The sequence below is a fragment of the Peromyscus californicus genome, unplaced genomic scaffold (assembly GCF_007827085.1).
Source record: "Peromyscus californicus insignis strain IS unplaced genomic scaffold, ASM782708v3 Scaffold_20__1_contigs__length_68692818, whole genome shotgun sequence".
Classification (NCBI taxonomy): Eukaryota; Metazoa; Chordata; class Mammalia; order Rodentia; family Cricetidae; genus Peromyscus; species Peromyscus californicus.
Genome location: NW_026294503.1, coordinates 44,187,074 through 44,203,126, shown reverse-complemented (window position 1 = coordinate 44,203,126; position 16,053 = coordinate 44,187,074). Strand labels below are relative to the sequence as shown.

Genomic DNA, 16,053 nt, shown 5'->3' with positions numbered 1-16,053 from the left:
CTTTGGTGTCTTGAGCCGGCAGCCTGGCCTTCACTCCCACCTGGCCCTTCTTCAGGTTTCTTTTACTTCGTGATGAAATTAAAAAGCGCGCACGCACACACACACGCACACGCACACACGCACACTCATAAACACTTCTCTTTCTTCACCTTACCAGGGAGACTGAACTACATTTTTTTTCTAGTGTTTGCAATCTGTGTGTTTAAATATTGTCCAAAGCGGAGCCTTGTGCCGCCCCACACTCCCCTTCTTCTCTTTCCTCTCATTGGTTGTGTGACTTGCTCTGTCTGTTTGCTCCTACCTCCATTCCAGAGTCCTGGGAGTAAAGGCAGGATTGTAGCTGTGCCTCGGGCTGATCCTCCCTGTCCTTTACATGTGAAGTCTGGGTTTTGCCACAGGTACTAGCTACTTGTTTTAATTTGGGAGTTGTCCAGTTTTCTGTACTTAGCATTCATTTATTCCTGAATGCTACAGTTGGGATTTTAATAACCAGCCCTGCTCTCCCCAAGGTGGTGATGTGGGACTCTGTCACTACTGGCTTTTTCTTTACCACATTTCTCTGCAGTCTGCAGAGCTTGCTTGTGAGGCCTCCTCTGCTCACCTGTCACCCAGGCTCTGTCATTCACGGTCCTTCTTGGACAGTGTCAGCTTCTCCTGTGCTGCGTGGGCCACCTGTCCCCATTTCTCCTTGGTTTGTGGTTTCTTCTCTCTGTTGGTCAGGGCACATCCTCCACCAGCCTCCTGAAAAAGCAGGTGCATAGGGTGCTGGTGCGAAGTCCAAAGAGTCCTTATTGATTGCTCTGTGATTGACATCCTGGGAAGGGACCACACCTCGGGGTTGGGTCCTGCAGGCCACCTCTCACGGCTTCAGCTCTTGGTACTGCTTCTGGGAAGTCTGTTGGATTCTGATCCTGCCTAGCTGCTTGCATATTCTTCCTAGCTTTTAAGATCTTGTTTTCGGGCCAGGCAGTGGTGGCGCACACCTTTAATCCCAGCACTTGAGAGGCAGAGCCAGGCGGATCTCTGTGAGTTCAAGTCCAGCCTGGTCTACAGAGCGAGATCCAGGACAGACACCAAAACTACACAGAGAAACCCTGTCTTGAAAAACCAAGAAAAAAAAAAAAAAAAAAAAAGAAAGGTCTTGTTTTCAACCTCCCAGTTCTGGAATCTCATAGAAGATAGACTAATAGTCACCGTGTTGGGAGACCTGGCAGGCTTGAACGCCACAGCTCAGGTCAGGACCTGAGACCTTTTCTTGTTTGTGTCTTTGATACTTTTCCTTTCCTTTTAAAAATGATTTAATTATTTAAACTTTATTATTTAGTTAGCAACTTGGAAAGAGATATTCACATCAGGGTTCAGCAAGGTTGGGTTTCAAAACTCCCAGGTTTTGCTTAACTTGAATATAAAGTATATAACAGAGTTAAAGCAAGCCAGAACCACCCCACTACTAGCCACAACCTACCTAACCTTTGTGTCCAGGTCCCTCTCACTTCATCCAGAGGCCTTCACGGCTTTCTGAAGCATGAACACTCCTCTTAGCTGTGGGCAAAAGTGTCCATTTGGTTGGAGGTTGCACAAGTCGGAGCCACAGACCATGACCTTGGTGAAGTTAGCAGTCCTGAGTCTTCGGCTGGAGGACAGCCTTGCTCACTGCTCAATGTAAGGGATCAAGACCCCTGTGGGCTGGACAGGGATCAGCAGGCGTACCTGGGCTTGAAACACTTCTCAATCTTCAGGAATGTCCACCCAGGGAGAGTGTCTTTATGGTTCAGAAGCTGTCCCGCCGCCGCCGCCCAGTCCCTCAGAAGCATCCTCTCCTTTCCCTTTCTTCCTCCTGGGATTTCTGCCCTGGGGATGCACTCCTGGACCAAGTCTTGTGTCTTCTCAGTGTCTTGTTCTGTCTCTGTTGCTCTCCAGGAGCTGTTTATTGACTGTTTTTCACTTCATCGGCTGTGACTTTCTTTGCCTGTTTCCCTTCATTTCTCAGTGTGATGTGTCAGTGGCTCTTCTCTGCTCTTCTTCAAGCCCCTTCTTCTTGGTGCTCTGGAGTATTCTCTTCTCTAGGGATACTAATAATGATTCCCCCCCCACACCATGTGTGTGTGTGTGTGTGTGTGTGTGTGTGTGTGTGTGTGTGTGTGTGTGTGTGTGTGTGTGTGTGTATGCATGTGTGTGTGCAGGTGCAGAGGCCAGAGGAGGCCGTCTGATGTCCTATCTATCACTTTCTGCCTTATTCCTTTACTTAGGGCCTTTCTCTAAACCTGGAGCTAGACTGTGGCCAGAAAACCCAAACAATCTTCTGGCTGTGCCCCTGAACATTCTCCAGCCCCTCACCAGCTTTGGAGTTACAGGTGTGCACACATGACCGTGCTCGGCTTTGGTCGGGATTTGAACCTGGGTCTCTATGCTGGTACAACAGTGCTCTCACCCACTGAGCCATCTCTGCCTCTGCTTTAGTTTTTGACCTTTGTGTTAGAAACCATAGCATCACCCCGAGCTCCTGCTGTGTCCCAGCGGTGGCCCCATTGGCATTCTTCCTGCCCTGATAGTTTGCTTCTTATCTGAGGTCAGTTCAGTTCCACCTGTTGGGTTGCATTTTAGAGGGAAGAGAGGGCAGTTGTGTGTTGCACTCAGGAAGTATACATCTATACTCACGTAGACAGCAGGGTTCCCATTCTCTGAGGCAAAGGCTGAGCCTCAGAGATGTTGGGTACCTTTCCCAGGATGCCCCAGCTCTGTACAGCACTCATCTGAGGAGGGCTGTAGTTCACACGACACTGGGATCGGCCACATGGCTGGGGTGAGAGACGATTGCTGTACACATTTTGGTGTCTGATTGGGTTTGGGGTGAGGTAAGAGCCTGGGAGGGTCGGTGACCAGAGGTGGCCATGCAGCTTCCTCTGCTCCCTGCCTATGTGGTGTTACAGATGTTTATGTGGCGTTCACAGTTTACCCCAGGTTCTTCATCATCATTAGCGCATTCTCACCTCCTAGTACCAGGTGGAGTGTGTATCACACACCCATTATACAGTGTGAAAACAGAGGTGCAGGTAGCCGCAAACCTTGTCCAGAGTGACCCCATAGTGATGGAACGCCAGATTCCTACCTGGTTCTTTGCAGCCACGGTTTGCTAGATGCTGGGCTTGGTGAAGGAGAGGAACAGACCATTGTTTCCCCCCAGAGAAGTGTGGACTCCCTTTGAGAAAGAGTTTACATGCATAGGAGGAACACAACGTCCTCTGCCCATTTCTGAGTTCAGCTTCTTGGTTTTGAGATGCGGTTTAGATATGTAGCCCAGGCTGGCCTTAAATTCATGACCCTCTTGCCCAGCCTTCCTTGCGCTGGCATCACAGCTGTACAACATCACACCTGGCCCCAGAGTTCGAGTTTTGGATACACTGAATCTTGACGTGTGGCCCAAAATGAACCGTCTTTCTTGCCAGAGGGCACAGTGAGTAAACAAAGAACCATAGGCCAGGGGTCAGTGAGAGAGCTCAGCCGGGAAAGATGCTTGCCGCCAACGCTGATGACCTGACTCCTGCAAGTTCCCCTCTGAGCTCCACACCCGTGCTGTGGCACACGTGTATTCGCACATATATACAGATAAATAAATAAATACATGTAGTTTAAAAAAAAGAGCCATTGGCCAGCCGGCTGTCCGTAGGTCACCCTGACGGGTAATGGTGCCACCAGCCACAGCTCACAAACTAGGCGCGTAGAGCTCAGTGGATCGGAGGAAAGGGAGAGAGAGGGCCGATGGAAGAGGGATCCGAAGCAGCATGTGGGCTGCCAGAGCAGGGGCAAGCAGGGTTCACAGAGGGCTTGGAGCAGTGTAGAATTGGGGACATCTATTTAGGGGTAGGTCCTCTGTCCACCAGAGCTGGTTCATCGTACTGTGATTGCCTCGGATGGCCACATAGCCCCGAAATTCGAGAAAGAACGTTCTGAGTCTCAGTGTACCAAGCAGAAAGGACTTCTGTCCGGAGCAGGCACATTCAGTTTTCCAGACATGTCCTCAGTTATCTGGAATGTCCCAGACAACTTGGTCTTTCCCGATCAACTTAGAGTCTCTGTTTAGCAGAGGCAGAGATCAGCCGAAGATACTCAAACTGGACAGAGCGTGGAGCAGCCAGATACACTCGGAACCATCAGCTCTCCACGGCACCTAGCCTTCATAGAGTCAGTGAGTGTATACTGAACAGCGTCTGACTTCTGGCCTGGGGCCTAGAGGACACTTCTGAGCTCCCAGACTGTGTGTTGTTTGTTTGTGGGGCTGACAGTGGAGAGACTGAGTGGGCCGTAGTGATTTAGACTGTAACCTTCTGTCCAGGTAGTTACTGGCTAGAGAAGGGACCCCCATCTCTGCTGAGGGGTGCCTGCCTCTGACGCTTGTGTCTAATGGCCACCCTGGAGCTCACGGCTTCCTTCTCTGATGATGATGCTCATAGAAATGTTCTTCCCACTGGGTGATGGTGATGCACGCCTTTAATCCCAGTACTCGGGAGGCAGAGGCCAGCCTGGTCTACAGAGCAAGATCCAGGACAGGCACCAAAGCTACACAGAGAAACCCTGTCTCAAAAAAAAAAAAAAAAAAAAAAAAAAAAAAAAAAAAAAAAACCACACACACACACACACAAAACAACAACAACAACAAAACAAAAACAAATAACCACAACAAAAAAGAAATATTCTTTCCAAGTCAGGTGTGATGGCACTTGCCTGTAATCCAGCACTTTTGGGAGACAGAGGCTGAAGGATCTCTGCCGGTTTGGGGCCAGCCTTAGCTACACGATGAGCCCCTGTCTGGAAAAACGGGGGGAGAAAGGTTTGTTCGTTCTGTTAAGCTGAAGTCCTCCTGGGATCTGTCTGAGACCGTGTGGCTCCTGTCTGGAGTGTGGACAAGCCTCCAGCAGAGTTCTGTTTGTTCTTGATCCTCTCCCTCCTTCCCTGATGGCGTACTCCTGTCTGTAACTTGAGATGTGGTATCTAGAATGGAGGAGAAAGTTCTAGATAGCCAACAGTCCAGGGCAGGAGTATGAGAGACCATCACTTCCCTTGGGACTGTGGGTCCCATGGTCATTGACACGTCCTGGGCCTAGCACACAGCCTGGCATATAGGCTGTGGCAGGTATTCAGGATGCACAGGGGCCTTCCTAGAGACCAGGTCTGGAACCATTTTGAGACAACCATAGGGTGACAACCTGCTGCCTGAGTTACACCCCCTCCTGGTCACATGTCAGCCTCTCTCTGTTCTGTTTCTGGCCTGTATAGAGGCCTCTGGTGTAAACGCTATTGCTGGGTGTTTGGATCTATTCTGTGTGAGCCTGTATTTTTCCTAGAAAGGGGATGGATTTTTCCAGATGGTCAGGGGCTGATTTGACCAAACAAATCATGTCTAAGGAGATTGTCTCTGGTCCCCTTTCTCTGAGATGTGATGCAGTCCATTGTTGACTCACTGATGATTGTTTGGAGTGAAACAGCACACTGGCCGGCTGGCCTGTGTACTCTTAGGCAGTCCTGAATGCTATGGTAGTCTGAGCAGCTCCGTCAGAACTGGCTGTGGCTCGGGCTTGAACAGCAGCCCAGGCACACGCTGACAGAGCTTGCAGCACAGAACGGGAAAGGGGTGAGCTTGGTGGCTCTCCTCCTCACGAGAGCATTCCAGGGACTGCTTGGCAAGAGGTGATGATGATGATGATGATGATGATGGTGACGATGATGACGATGATGATGATGACGATGATGATGATAATGATGGGCCCTGTGGCTTTTCTGGAGAATCCACCTTGAGGAAGGTTTCCTTCCTCGCCTGCCAGAGGGAGGGCCCTGTGAGAACCAGTCTGCGAGGAAGCCTGTGGCCTGCCCTGGGCCTTGGCTGGAGGTGCTTTGGGGCTAGGTGGTATCCAGTCCCCACCTTCCCATCCCACATCCATCCCCTTGACTTTGATTCCTTCAGTGTTGGTTGTGGGCGCAGGGACCAGGGCTTTGGTTGGTACTGGAGGCACGTAACTCAGTTCCTACCTGCAGCATGTTCACAGTCTGGAAAGACTGCAGGGCTAAGTGTAGCTGGGGCTCAGTCCTTTCTTGTTCTAGTCCCAGCGACCATTCTGCTGACCTGGCTACTTTGCTCTGGATTTTTCACAGCCTTTGTCATTTATAACTTCCTGAGCCTGTGCTATGAGTACCTTGGGGGAGAGAGTGCCATCATGGCTGAGATCAGAGGGAAGGCCATCGAGTGAGTATGACAGCTTCCTGAACCCCACGTGGGCCCCTCACAGCCTTGCAGATGGACATGCAGACCCCCTTAGCCCTGGCCCTGCTGTGCCTTGCTCCCCAGCTCCTCCCTGGCCCTCTTTGTCCTTTCCTGTTGGCATTTTTCCCACCTACAGCTTTTCCTTTTCATTCAGTGCTTCTGGTCCCACCCTGTGCCCTGGCTTGTTGGAAGAGGTGGGCAGCCTTTCCCATCCTACCCTTCCCATCTCCTAGCCCTCTCTACCCGTCTCTCCTAGGTCAAGCTGTATGTATGGCACGTGCTGCCTGTGGGGAAAGACCTACTCCATCGGATTCCTGCGTTTCTGCAAACAGGTATGTGCCTAGCAGCAGCCCCAGTCAGGAGGACCAGGCTAGAGACACAGGTTCAGACCTGTGTCTTGGAGGGCAGTTCCTGTTGCATGCTGACGTGTTCCCTACCTGTGGAGGTTTCCTGGTTCCCAGCTGTCCCCAAGCTGATCTGGAGTTCTAGACTGTCAGTTTGAAAACTTATCCCTGTGTCTGGACAAGAGGGTCTAGGCATTAAAGATACACAACAGACAGGACTGTGTGGTCCCTACCCTTGCACATTCCAGTTGGCAGTGCCACAGCTTCTGGTTTCCTTGCCTACCACTTCTCAGCTTGTCTGACTGTGTGACCTCAGACCATTTGCTTAACCTCTCTGAGCTTGTTTGTCCTCTTATAAAATGGGGGTGGCAATACTTATCTCAGGGGTGACTAAAAGGAACAGATGAGGCAGTGGATGTAAGCCTTTAGTGCAGCTCTGGCTCATTCAGGGAGATAGAATCTGAGGGTGCCACACCCAGTCTTCATGACTGTCCTGGGCCTCTGCAGGCCCTCTGTCAGCCCCTCCAACATGACCAAGTAGTCAAGAGAAATGCTGCCCCACCTCCTGCTGGGACAGCATGGCTACCCAACACAACAGCGTAGACATGCCCGGGCTCCAGTTCTGCTACTGGTTCTGCCTCCCTGAGGGAGCCTCAGGATCTCTCTCATGGAGTGGCCCAGAAGGGGTTAAAACTGTCCTGGTCCAGGGTGGGGCTTGCAGAGCCTTTGTTTACATGGTTCAACCACCCAGTCCAGGCCCAGCGTGACTCATAGCCGCTTTTGATCATTACATTGTCCTCAGAGTTCTGCTCTCTAGAGCAGAGGAGAGAGCAGAGTGAGCCCCCCATCACTGTCAGCAGGTCCAGATCATTCCCTGCCCTGTGGGCTCGGAGCTCCGCTGTTGACCCTTGACATGCAGACGGGCAGTGAGAGGACAGGAACACTCGAAGGCTCCCAGCAGGCACCCCCAGCTTCATTCCAGAGCCACAGGGTGGGCCAGGATGTCCTTGGGCCCTGCGCCCAGTGACTGAGTTTTGGAGCACTTGTTAGAAGTGGAAATTCCTGGGCTTGGGCTACAAAGTGGTGGAAAAGCACTCGCCTCGCCTGTGTGAGGTCCTGGGTTCTGTCCCTAGCACTGCCAACGAGGAGGAGGAGGAGAGGAGGAAGGGGAAGAAGCAGAGGCAGGGAAAGGAGAGAGGAAGGGAGAGAAGTAGAGAGTTTTGGATCAGTGACCCCTGGCCCAGCCAGCAGAGGTCTAGAAAGGACTGCCCGCCCACTCCTGGGACTGACACAGGACTTTGACATCTAGCCTGGTCTGTGGATCTCAGACTGACCCATGGCGTAGCTGGACAGACTCTGGGGCCTGCTGCCTCGGACTCCAGTGCAGCCCTGTGCCTCAGTTTCTGGGGTGTGAACCCCTGCTCTTCTCCCTCCTCAAACTCCCTCTGGGGGAGGTTTGCCGCCCAGGGTTCTGTGGGGCTTCCTGGTAGCAGCACACAGCTGTTCCTGTCACATCTGTCTGCCATGGCTCTCCCACAGCACAAACCAGGTCGTCAGTGGGGCAGAAATGTGTTCCCAGGCTGCCCTTCTACCAGCCACGGGTCCTATCCAGAGCCACGCTGGCCAGTCCACATGGCTGGACTTTCACATGCCCACCCCTTTACTCAGGGCTTCGGGCTGAGGGTGAACACTTGTAAGTCAGTGGGAGTCTGTGGGTGGTGCGGACACCCCACTGGATTACAGGAGTTGTAGGGCCCGGCTTAGCACAGCCTCCCAGGTCTGACTGCACATAGAGTAGGCAGCCTCAAGAAGACACTGCTGTCCAGCTCTTCCATCCCCACATTTGCCACCTGTGCTGTGGGCATGGGTTACGTTAATGTTTACCCAGATGGCTACCACTTGGAGACCAGGTGATTGCCGGAAAGACCACAGTCAATAGCTGACTAGGCCTGAGTTCCCATGTACCTTTTGGGCCTCCCAGTATTAGAGGGATGTCCTCTCCCCTGTCCTCACCTGCTCCCTGTGTGGCCAGCTCCTCATTAGAGCCCACTTGTCCAGAGCATGAGGTCCAGGACCTGCTGCTCTCCCTAGCCACCTCCTGCTGCTCTCGCTAGTGCCCACTCCTGTCCTTGTTCACACTCTGCCCTGGGTGAGCCTCTGCATGACCTGCTCCTTCTTATGTATGTATGCATTCATTTATTTCTTTGTTGGTTATTGTTTGTGTGTGCGTGGGGGGGTGCGACTTGCAGGAAGTTCTTTCCTTCCACTGTGTTGTCCTGAGGATCACACTTACGTCAGCAGACTTGGCAGACAAGTGCCATCCCACTGGCCTGGAGCTGCTCCCTCTGCCTTGTTCCTGCCTTTCTCCATCTTCCTGAAGGCCCCTCATCCTCCAAGCGGTCTCTGAGGTGTCTTCTCCTCCTGGTCTACTGGGCCCCGTGTCTCCTTACACATCCTGCCTCCCCCGCACACAGTTCCCTCCCTAGCCACCAGCGTAGGCCCAGCTGCCAGGGCTGGTGCTTTCCCACATCCCTGCTTCATCCTGTCTTGTCTGTCTCCCGAACAGGCCACCCTTCAGTTCTGTGTGGTGAAGCCTCTCATGGCTGTTAGCACCGTTATTCTCCAGGCCTTCGGCAAGTACCGGGACGGGGACTTTGAGTAAGCAGGGGTCCTCCCCTGGGACCTGTGGGTGTGTTGGCACAAGGGTGGGTGTCCTACCTTATAGAGCCCATACCTGTGATCTTCCTGAATCTCTGAGCCTGAGCGTGGCAGTGGCCACTTTGCACTTGGTCCTGATGCCTGCTCTTAGCCAGTCATGCCCATGTTTGTACTCAGGATGTGTAGTAGTAGCCATGGTGAGTCTCAGAAGGTTCTGAACGTGAAAGAGCCCTGGGAGGCAGTCTTCAGCCCTGGATATAAAGACCCCACTGTGTGAACTGGTCACACCTTCTCATTTGTGGGTTAGTGAGGTGGCCTTACACCTGGCCCTGTGCTCTGAGTTCTTCTTTCTGCCTGTAACCAGCGCCACAGCCCACCTAGGCGGATGGGCACACCAAGGTCGGGAGGAGAGAGCAGAGCGAGCTTAGGGTACCCACTATGACTGTGGCCTCCAGCATAGTCCTGGCTTCCCTCTAGAGTCCTCTCTGAGGAATGGGTTCAGAGCAGGGCCACCATGTGAGTGAGTGGACTGGTAGTGGAAGACCAGCCTGTCCATAGGCACACCCCTGAAGCACATTCCCAATATGTCCCCCTTCCCCTGTCCCCTCCCTCCAGTGGTTCATTGTGCCTCGCTGGAGAGCACAGCTGTGGCCCATGGAGACAGGTTGTGGGCAGGGCAGAGGGGGAGCAGTCTGCCCTCGTAGGGTCGGTCCCAGCCACAGCATGCCTGTTCCACAGTGTCACCAGTGGGTACCTCTATGTGACTATCATCTACAACATCTCCGTCAGCCTGGCCCTTTACGCCCTCTTCCTCTTCTACTTCGCCACACGGGAGCTGCTCAGTCCCTACAGCCCTGTCCTCAAGTTCTTCATGATCAAGTCCGTCATCTTTCTCTCCTTCTGGCAAGGTGAGCCTCCTCTCGGCCTGGTGATCACAGCCTATTTCCACTTCCGTTTGAGCCCATCTCTCCCCTCCATGTTCCCAGAACTGTGGGTCCGAAGCCAGAGTGCTGTCCTTTATGTCGGCGATACCTTGGCCACTGGGCATTTGGGAGGGGTGAGGCTTGCAGGAAACTTGAGTGCAGCCTTGTCCAGTGCGTGATGTCCCAGTGTTCTGACGGACAGGTGGTTGTCGAGAGAATTGGGTTTGTGGGGGCCTCGGCTTGTGTCACCAGCCTTGCCTCTAGGAGCGGATGAGCCCTATTGTACCCTGGAGTATGTGGCGCTGCCCGAGTGAAGGGCATGGGAGGGTCCAGGGTGTGACCACACAGTGCTTCTCCTGTGCAGGCATGCTCCTGGCTATCTTAGAGAAGTGTGGGGCCATCCCCAAGATCAACTCAGCCCGTGTGTCCGTGGGCGAGGGCACCGTGGCTGCTGGCTACCAGGACTTCATCATCTGTATTGAGATGTTCTTCGCGGCCCTGGCCCTGCGGCATGCCTTCACCTACAAGGTCTACGCTGACAAGAGGCTGGACGCTCAAGGTATGAGCCAGGTTCCTAGGGCAGGACCCCAGCCTCCTGGGGTCAGCCCCAGAGCCTCCCCCTACCCAACATCTGTCTGTTCTGAAAGGGAGCTGACGTCAGAGAACAGGGGCTCTCCGAGCCCAGAGGGACCCCCATTTGTTTCTGGAAGCTAGGTTCACCCTTTAGGTCCTAGTGTGGAGATCCACAGATGGTATAGAAAGGTGTATACCTGTAATCCCAGCATTCAGGAGGCTGAGGCAGGAGGGTTACTGTTAGTGTGAGAAAAAAGAACAAAAAAGGAAGTCGGGACAGAGACGAGTGAACAGACACCACTGTGCGGATTCTACTCTGTCCTGTCTGCTGAGAGAGTCTTCAAGGAACACAGGACAGAAAGCGGCTTCCCTGTGAGGAGCACGGGCAGAGGCAGTGGCCAGAGCTTGCTTTTTACACTGCTAATCCTTGTTGAAGAGGATCCTGCAGCCCCTGGTGTACAGAAGAGCGCCCTAGAGAGACCTCAGTGGGTCAGGCCCCACCCTGGGCACTTCTGTGATTGGTTAGGACGCGTAAGCCTTGAGAAGCTTTCTGGTGACTGGGAAGGCGGTAGGCCAGCAGGGCAGAGGCCAGTTCCTGAGGGGAATGCCTGAGGCTGGCATCCACAGTGAGAGACTGCAGGGCAGAGAGGGAGGCCTCCTGTCCCAGGCATCTGTCATCAGTTGCTGTCAGCTTTTCCCCAGAACTGGAAGCCAGACAACCCCTCTCCCCGGGCTTCAGTGCCCACCACAGGTCCCTGTGCTGCACATGGAGAGTCTTAGGGATCCACAGGCACAGGACTCCTGCCGAGTCCCTCTGTTGCTCCTGTCCTGGTTGGGAAGAAACCTTGAAATGCCTCTGCTGGCATGTGCTCTCTGTCACACATGGTGCTCCAGATGCCACCCTGGTGGCATCCCTATTCTGTGCTGGGCTACTTGCTGGCTGGTGCCCCCTGCTTCCTGCTGGACTCCAGTGGGAAACATCTGATAACACTCATCTCTGTCCCTTAAACCTGGTTTAACAGGCCCTGGGGCCTGGAGCCAGGCTGCTTGCAGGGGCAAGCTGGGTTATCTGCAGCAGAGGGGTGCTGTGTGGTAGAGGCTCTCCAGGAACGCCTTACTGGTGACCTAGCTGTCTTTTCATGTACTGCCCCCAGACTGCACCCCTCCCTCCATTAGATGCACCCTACCCTGCAGAAGGAACAGCCCACCCAGGACAAGCTTCTGTTGCTGAGGGCTGCTGACTGGCCTCTTGACCGTGGCACCCAGTTCCTCCCAGCTTCACGTCAGGCTGGGGTGAAAAGCCAGCTCTGCTCTGCAGTCATTCTCTGAGCCTTGATTTCCAAATCTATGCAGAGGAGTGAGCTTTGCAAGGCACAGGGCTCCATGCAGGCGTAGCTCCAGCAAACCCTGGGAGAAGTGGGAATGGAGGCCCTGACTCAGCTGTGGGATGGACTTCCACTGCCATCAGGATGACCCCAGTTCGCATGAGCACTGTCCTTCAGCAGCGGCCAGAGCAGCTTGGGTGTCTGGGGATAGGTGGGGGGTGACACTGGGCCTGGGGTGGGCGGCAATTTTCACTCAGCTGTCTCTTGTCTTCTCTATCCCTCCGGCTTCTCTCCCTGCCCCTTTACCCTGCATTTGCCCTGGGTTTGGCCTCGGGCAGTGCTGACATACGGCCCATACGGTAGGTCTGCTCTCTCCTCTGTCTGCACGTCCATCCTGCACGTCAGTCTGGTCCTGTCACTGGCATGTGTTTCTGTAGCTCCTCTGTGTACCCATCTCCTCCCAGTTGGCACTCCTGGATAAGAGCCCTGAGCACCTACCTAAGGGGGCTGCCCTTTGTAGAGCTTGGCTGCCTTCCTTCCATTTTTAATTTTGAAATACACCCTGCTCGGTTCTGGGACAGTGTCCACTAAAGAAATGGCAGGGGTGTTTAGCCGTGTTTCCAAGACAGAGCACCCAGAGAGTGGGGAGACTGTGAGTCCCGCGGGAGTCCTGGCCAGGGTTGCGTTTATCCCTCCCGCTTGCCTTGGTGGCCTCCACTGTGCTTCCACCCCTACCCCCGATCCTGTAGGGCACCTCTTCAGATGGAGGAATTGGAAGCATGCCAAGGGAGTGAGTTCTTGCCCTTTTAGAGGGATAGCCAACAGGCCAGCCTGCTCCTGTTGGGGCCTCTGGTACCTGGTCCAGCAGCCCTCCCAGGTAGAGGCCTGGCACTACCGTTTGGGGTATTCCAGGTGACTGCCTGCGGATTTCCCATTCCTGCCCAGTCCCTTCCCAACATGAGCATCCTTCCCAGGGATGGGTTGCCTCTTCCCCTTCATCTTCGCTCCGTTCGCTGCTCCCTGTGTTTACTCCAGTCAGCAGCAGCAGCACTCTTTCGTGTCTGGGGGGGCGGGGGTCTGTCCCTGGAGCAGAGGCAGGGACTGATCAAGCCTCCTCTTCCTGCTCTGCTCTGGCCCTTGCCCCACCTGCCTCCCCCCTGCAGGCCGCTGTGCCCCCATGAAGAGCATCTCCAGCAGCCTCAAAGAGACCATGAACCCCCATGACATCGTACAGGATGCCATCCACAACTTCTCCCCTGCCTACCAGCAATACACGCAGCAGTCTACTCTGGAGCCTGGGCCCACCTGGCGCGGTGGCACCCACAGCCTTTCCCGGTCCCACAGCCTCAGTGGTGCCCGTGACAACGAGAAGACTCTGTTGCTCAGCTCTGATGATGAGTTCTAAGTATGGGCACTGGTGGGGAAGGAGAAGTGCCTCCTCCAGCCTCCAGCCAGGCCGGGGAGCAGCCCGCACAGTGTTGCTGTTGCCCCTTTATTTATTGGACCAGAAACACTCGCATATCGCTTCCAGAGGAACAGGCCTCAGGAATGTGTCTACATGGCCAACCCTGCACTATCTGGGGCAAGAGCAGGGGACGCTGGCTGTAGCTGCCACACCTCTGCTGCCCGTCCTGTATTGGGGACACGTCTGGAACCAGCCATGCCTGGGCCAAATGCTTGTGTGTTGGCCAGAAGCTGCATCCTAAGCCCCCTCCCAACAAGATATCTGCGAGGCTCTCAGGCCCAGCCCACCCCACACCGTGCAATACCCAGACCTGACCTCATCTTCCCACCTGCCTGCCCCTCCCTCTTCATCCTTGTCCAGTGTGAGATTCGTCTCATTCTGGGCAGGAGGAGGAGAGTGAATGTTCTGTGGACCTTCCCTTCTCCTAACCTAGGCCTGCCTGGCATGCTGCAAGGATCAGAGCCAGACCCCAGGAGCCCCGGGGCCCACCTAGGAAGGATGCCTCCGTGCCTATGGGCCCTTGGGTGACATGTGGGGCTCTGGGCCCTTGGGTGTCCTCACTGTGGCCATTCGGCTTGCCTCTTGGCTCTTCTGGCCTGCTGAGGACAGCCAGCAGTCCATACTGCTCTCTCACTTGGGTCCAGTTCTTGATAGTTTGGGGCAGAGCCCCTGTACTTCTGACTGTGCCAGGGCTTGCTCCTCCTCAATGGAGCAGTCAGACTCCTGCTAGGTCCTGGTCTCTCTGCCTGGGGCTTATCCCTCCTGGGTCATGGAAGAAGTCTGAGTCTCCACGTTCAGACCACTTCCAGAGGGAGGCTGGAGGGATGGTTATGCAGCCGGGTCAAGGTAGGGGTGGTCTCAGACCCCTGGGTCCCCTGGCCATGCAGGGCCTGGTGTTCTGCTCCCTCTGGCCCCTGGCCCATCTCTTCTGTGCCTTAGTCACATATGAAAGCCCCTCCCCAGTCCCCAGTCTGTCCCAGGCACTTCCTTGTTGAGCTGCTGGCACTCAGGACTCTAGGTCAGGTGTCCTTGTCTGGGACCACGCATTCTCTCCCCTGGCTCCCTCGGCACTCCCATCCCAGATCTGCCTCCAGGGCTGGAGCCTCCCAGGGAGGGGACTGAGGACCTGGTGAGTGGAATCCAGGCAGCACCTGGGTTTGGCTTCAGCAGCCTCTTGAGGTGGGCAGAGTGATGTAGAAGGAAGAGCCCTGCCTTGTGGCCTTCACTGGAAGCCCTCCCTCTGGTCACTTCTGGAACAAACAGGTTCCTTCCCTAGGGTCCATGGGGAGGGGCCTCATGGGGCTGCTGCATCCTAGCAACCTTCTTACTCTCCTTCCTTCCTCGTGGCCTAGAGGCCAGCATGTGGGGTAGGTACCAGAGGGCAGCTCTCAGCCCCACCCAGTAGGCCTGGCCAGCTGGTCCCAAGCTGCCCAGGAAGGCAGCTGGCAGATGGGAGCTCCTTGGGGTGTGGCCATGGTTCCCTCCTGGGATGGCTTCCACCAGTCTGTTTCTCAGACTTTTCCCTTCCTTGCAGGCCAAAGGATGTTGCTGGTTTCTGTCCCCACTGGTCCCCACCCACCCTGGCACTTGCCTGTTGGCATGGTAGGCGAGGCTGTGGGGGAGCTCAGTGGCAGGAAGCTTGTGGTCCATGGGAACACGGGACAGGAACCTGTACCCACCGACCGCCCCATTCCTTCTTCCTAGGATGCATAACCTATCTTGTCTCATTTATTTTTTATTTTTTCCAGATAGAGTAGCTCTTTGTACATAAAAGAAAATACTTGAAAATTAATTGTATGATGTATGAGAAGACAGAGCCCCTAGTTTTGTATCTCGTCCTGTGACTGCCATGCCTTCCACCAGAAAGCCGCTCTATTTTGGTCTCTGTGATATTTTAAATGCGTGACAGAAGCAGCAAATGAAGTCAGGAAAAATATACATGAGATAATATAGATTGTACCGAAACTCCTCTGCCTGCCAGTGAGGTTCTTTCCTGCCCCCTTTGTCTGGAAGAAATGTAGTGGCCGTGGATGGGGATGTCCACCCTCTTCCTGTGTGCCATGTGTATGTAGGTCATGGGGGTGTTTATAGTGTCTGGAACTAAAATCAGGTTCCACGTCCCCATTGGACAGTCCCTTCTTTCTGCACAGACAGCTGACCACAAAGTGTTCACCCTCTCCCCATCCCCACGAGGGCTGGGCCTCGTCCTGTGTTTTCCAGAGGTAAGTGGTGAACTTTTTGTCGGTATCTCCCAAAAGGTCAAAGGCCTGCCTTGACTTCTCTGAGCCCATCCTCCATCCTTAGGAACCAGGAGGCCTAGGGCGAGGGTACCAGGCCCTGGTACCTTTCCTGCATGCACCATGCCCAGGCACCATGCCCAGGCACCATGCCGTTCTAAGGTCTAGCCTGGGGCTGACAGGCACGGCAGGAATGCATGTGGGCGGGGGAACTTCCCAGGCAGCCTGTACCGTGAAGGTAAAGGCTACATCATCTGGGCATCCTCATCCCC

The 16,053-nt window shown here is 54.4% G+C and overlaps 2 protein-coding genes across 7 annotated transcripts in view; both read left to right on the top strand.

Moving 5' to 3' along the window:
- The window catches only part of Tmem184b (transmembrane protein 184B), a 40,258-nt gene extending 24,746 nt beyond the window's left edge, over positions 1–15,512 (top strand). For 3 of the 4 annotated variants that reach the window (XM_052748336.1, XM_052748339.1, XM_052748340.1), the window contains 7 exons: positions 6,148–6,238; positions 6,513–6,588; positions 9,167–9,258; positions 9,997–10,166; positions 10,546–10,740; positions 12,418–12,438; positions 13,243–15,512. In XM_052748336.1, coding sequence (XP_052604296.1) covers positions 6,148–6,238; positions 6,513–6,588; positions 9,167–9,258; positions 9,997–10,166; positions 10,546–10,740; positions 12,418–12,438; positions 13,243–13,484 — 887 coding nt within the window. In that variant the 3' untranslated portion in view covers positions 13,485–15,512. The remainder of the gene's footprint in view (positions 1–6,147; positions 6,239–6,512; positions 6,589–9,166; positions 9,259–9,996; positions 10,167–10,545; positions 10,741–12,417; positions 12,439–13,242) is intronic. The other variant, XM_052748337.1, reaches the window with a different exon arrangement.
- Pla2g6 (phospholipase A2 group VI) overlaps positions 1–16,053 on the top strand; it is a 138,734-nt gene that overhangs the window by 48,362 nt on the left and 74,319 nt on the right. The window lies entirely within an intron of this gene.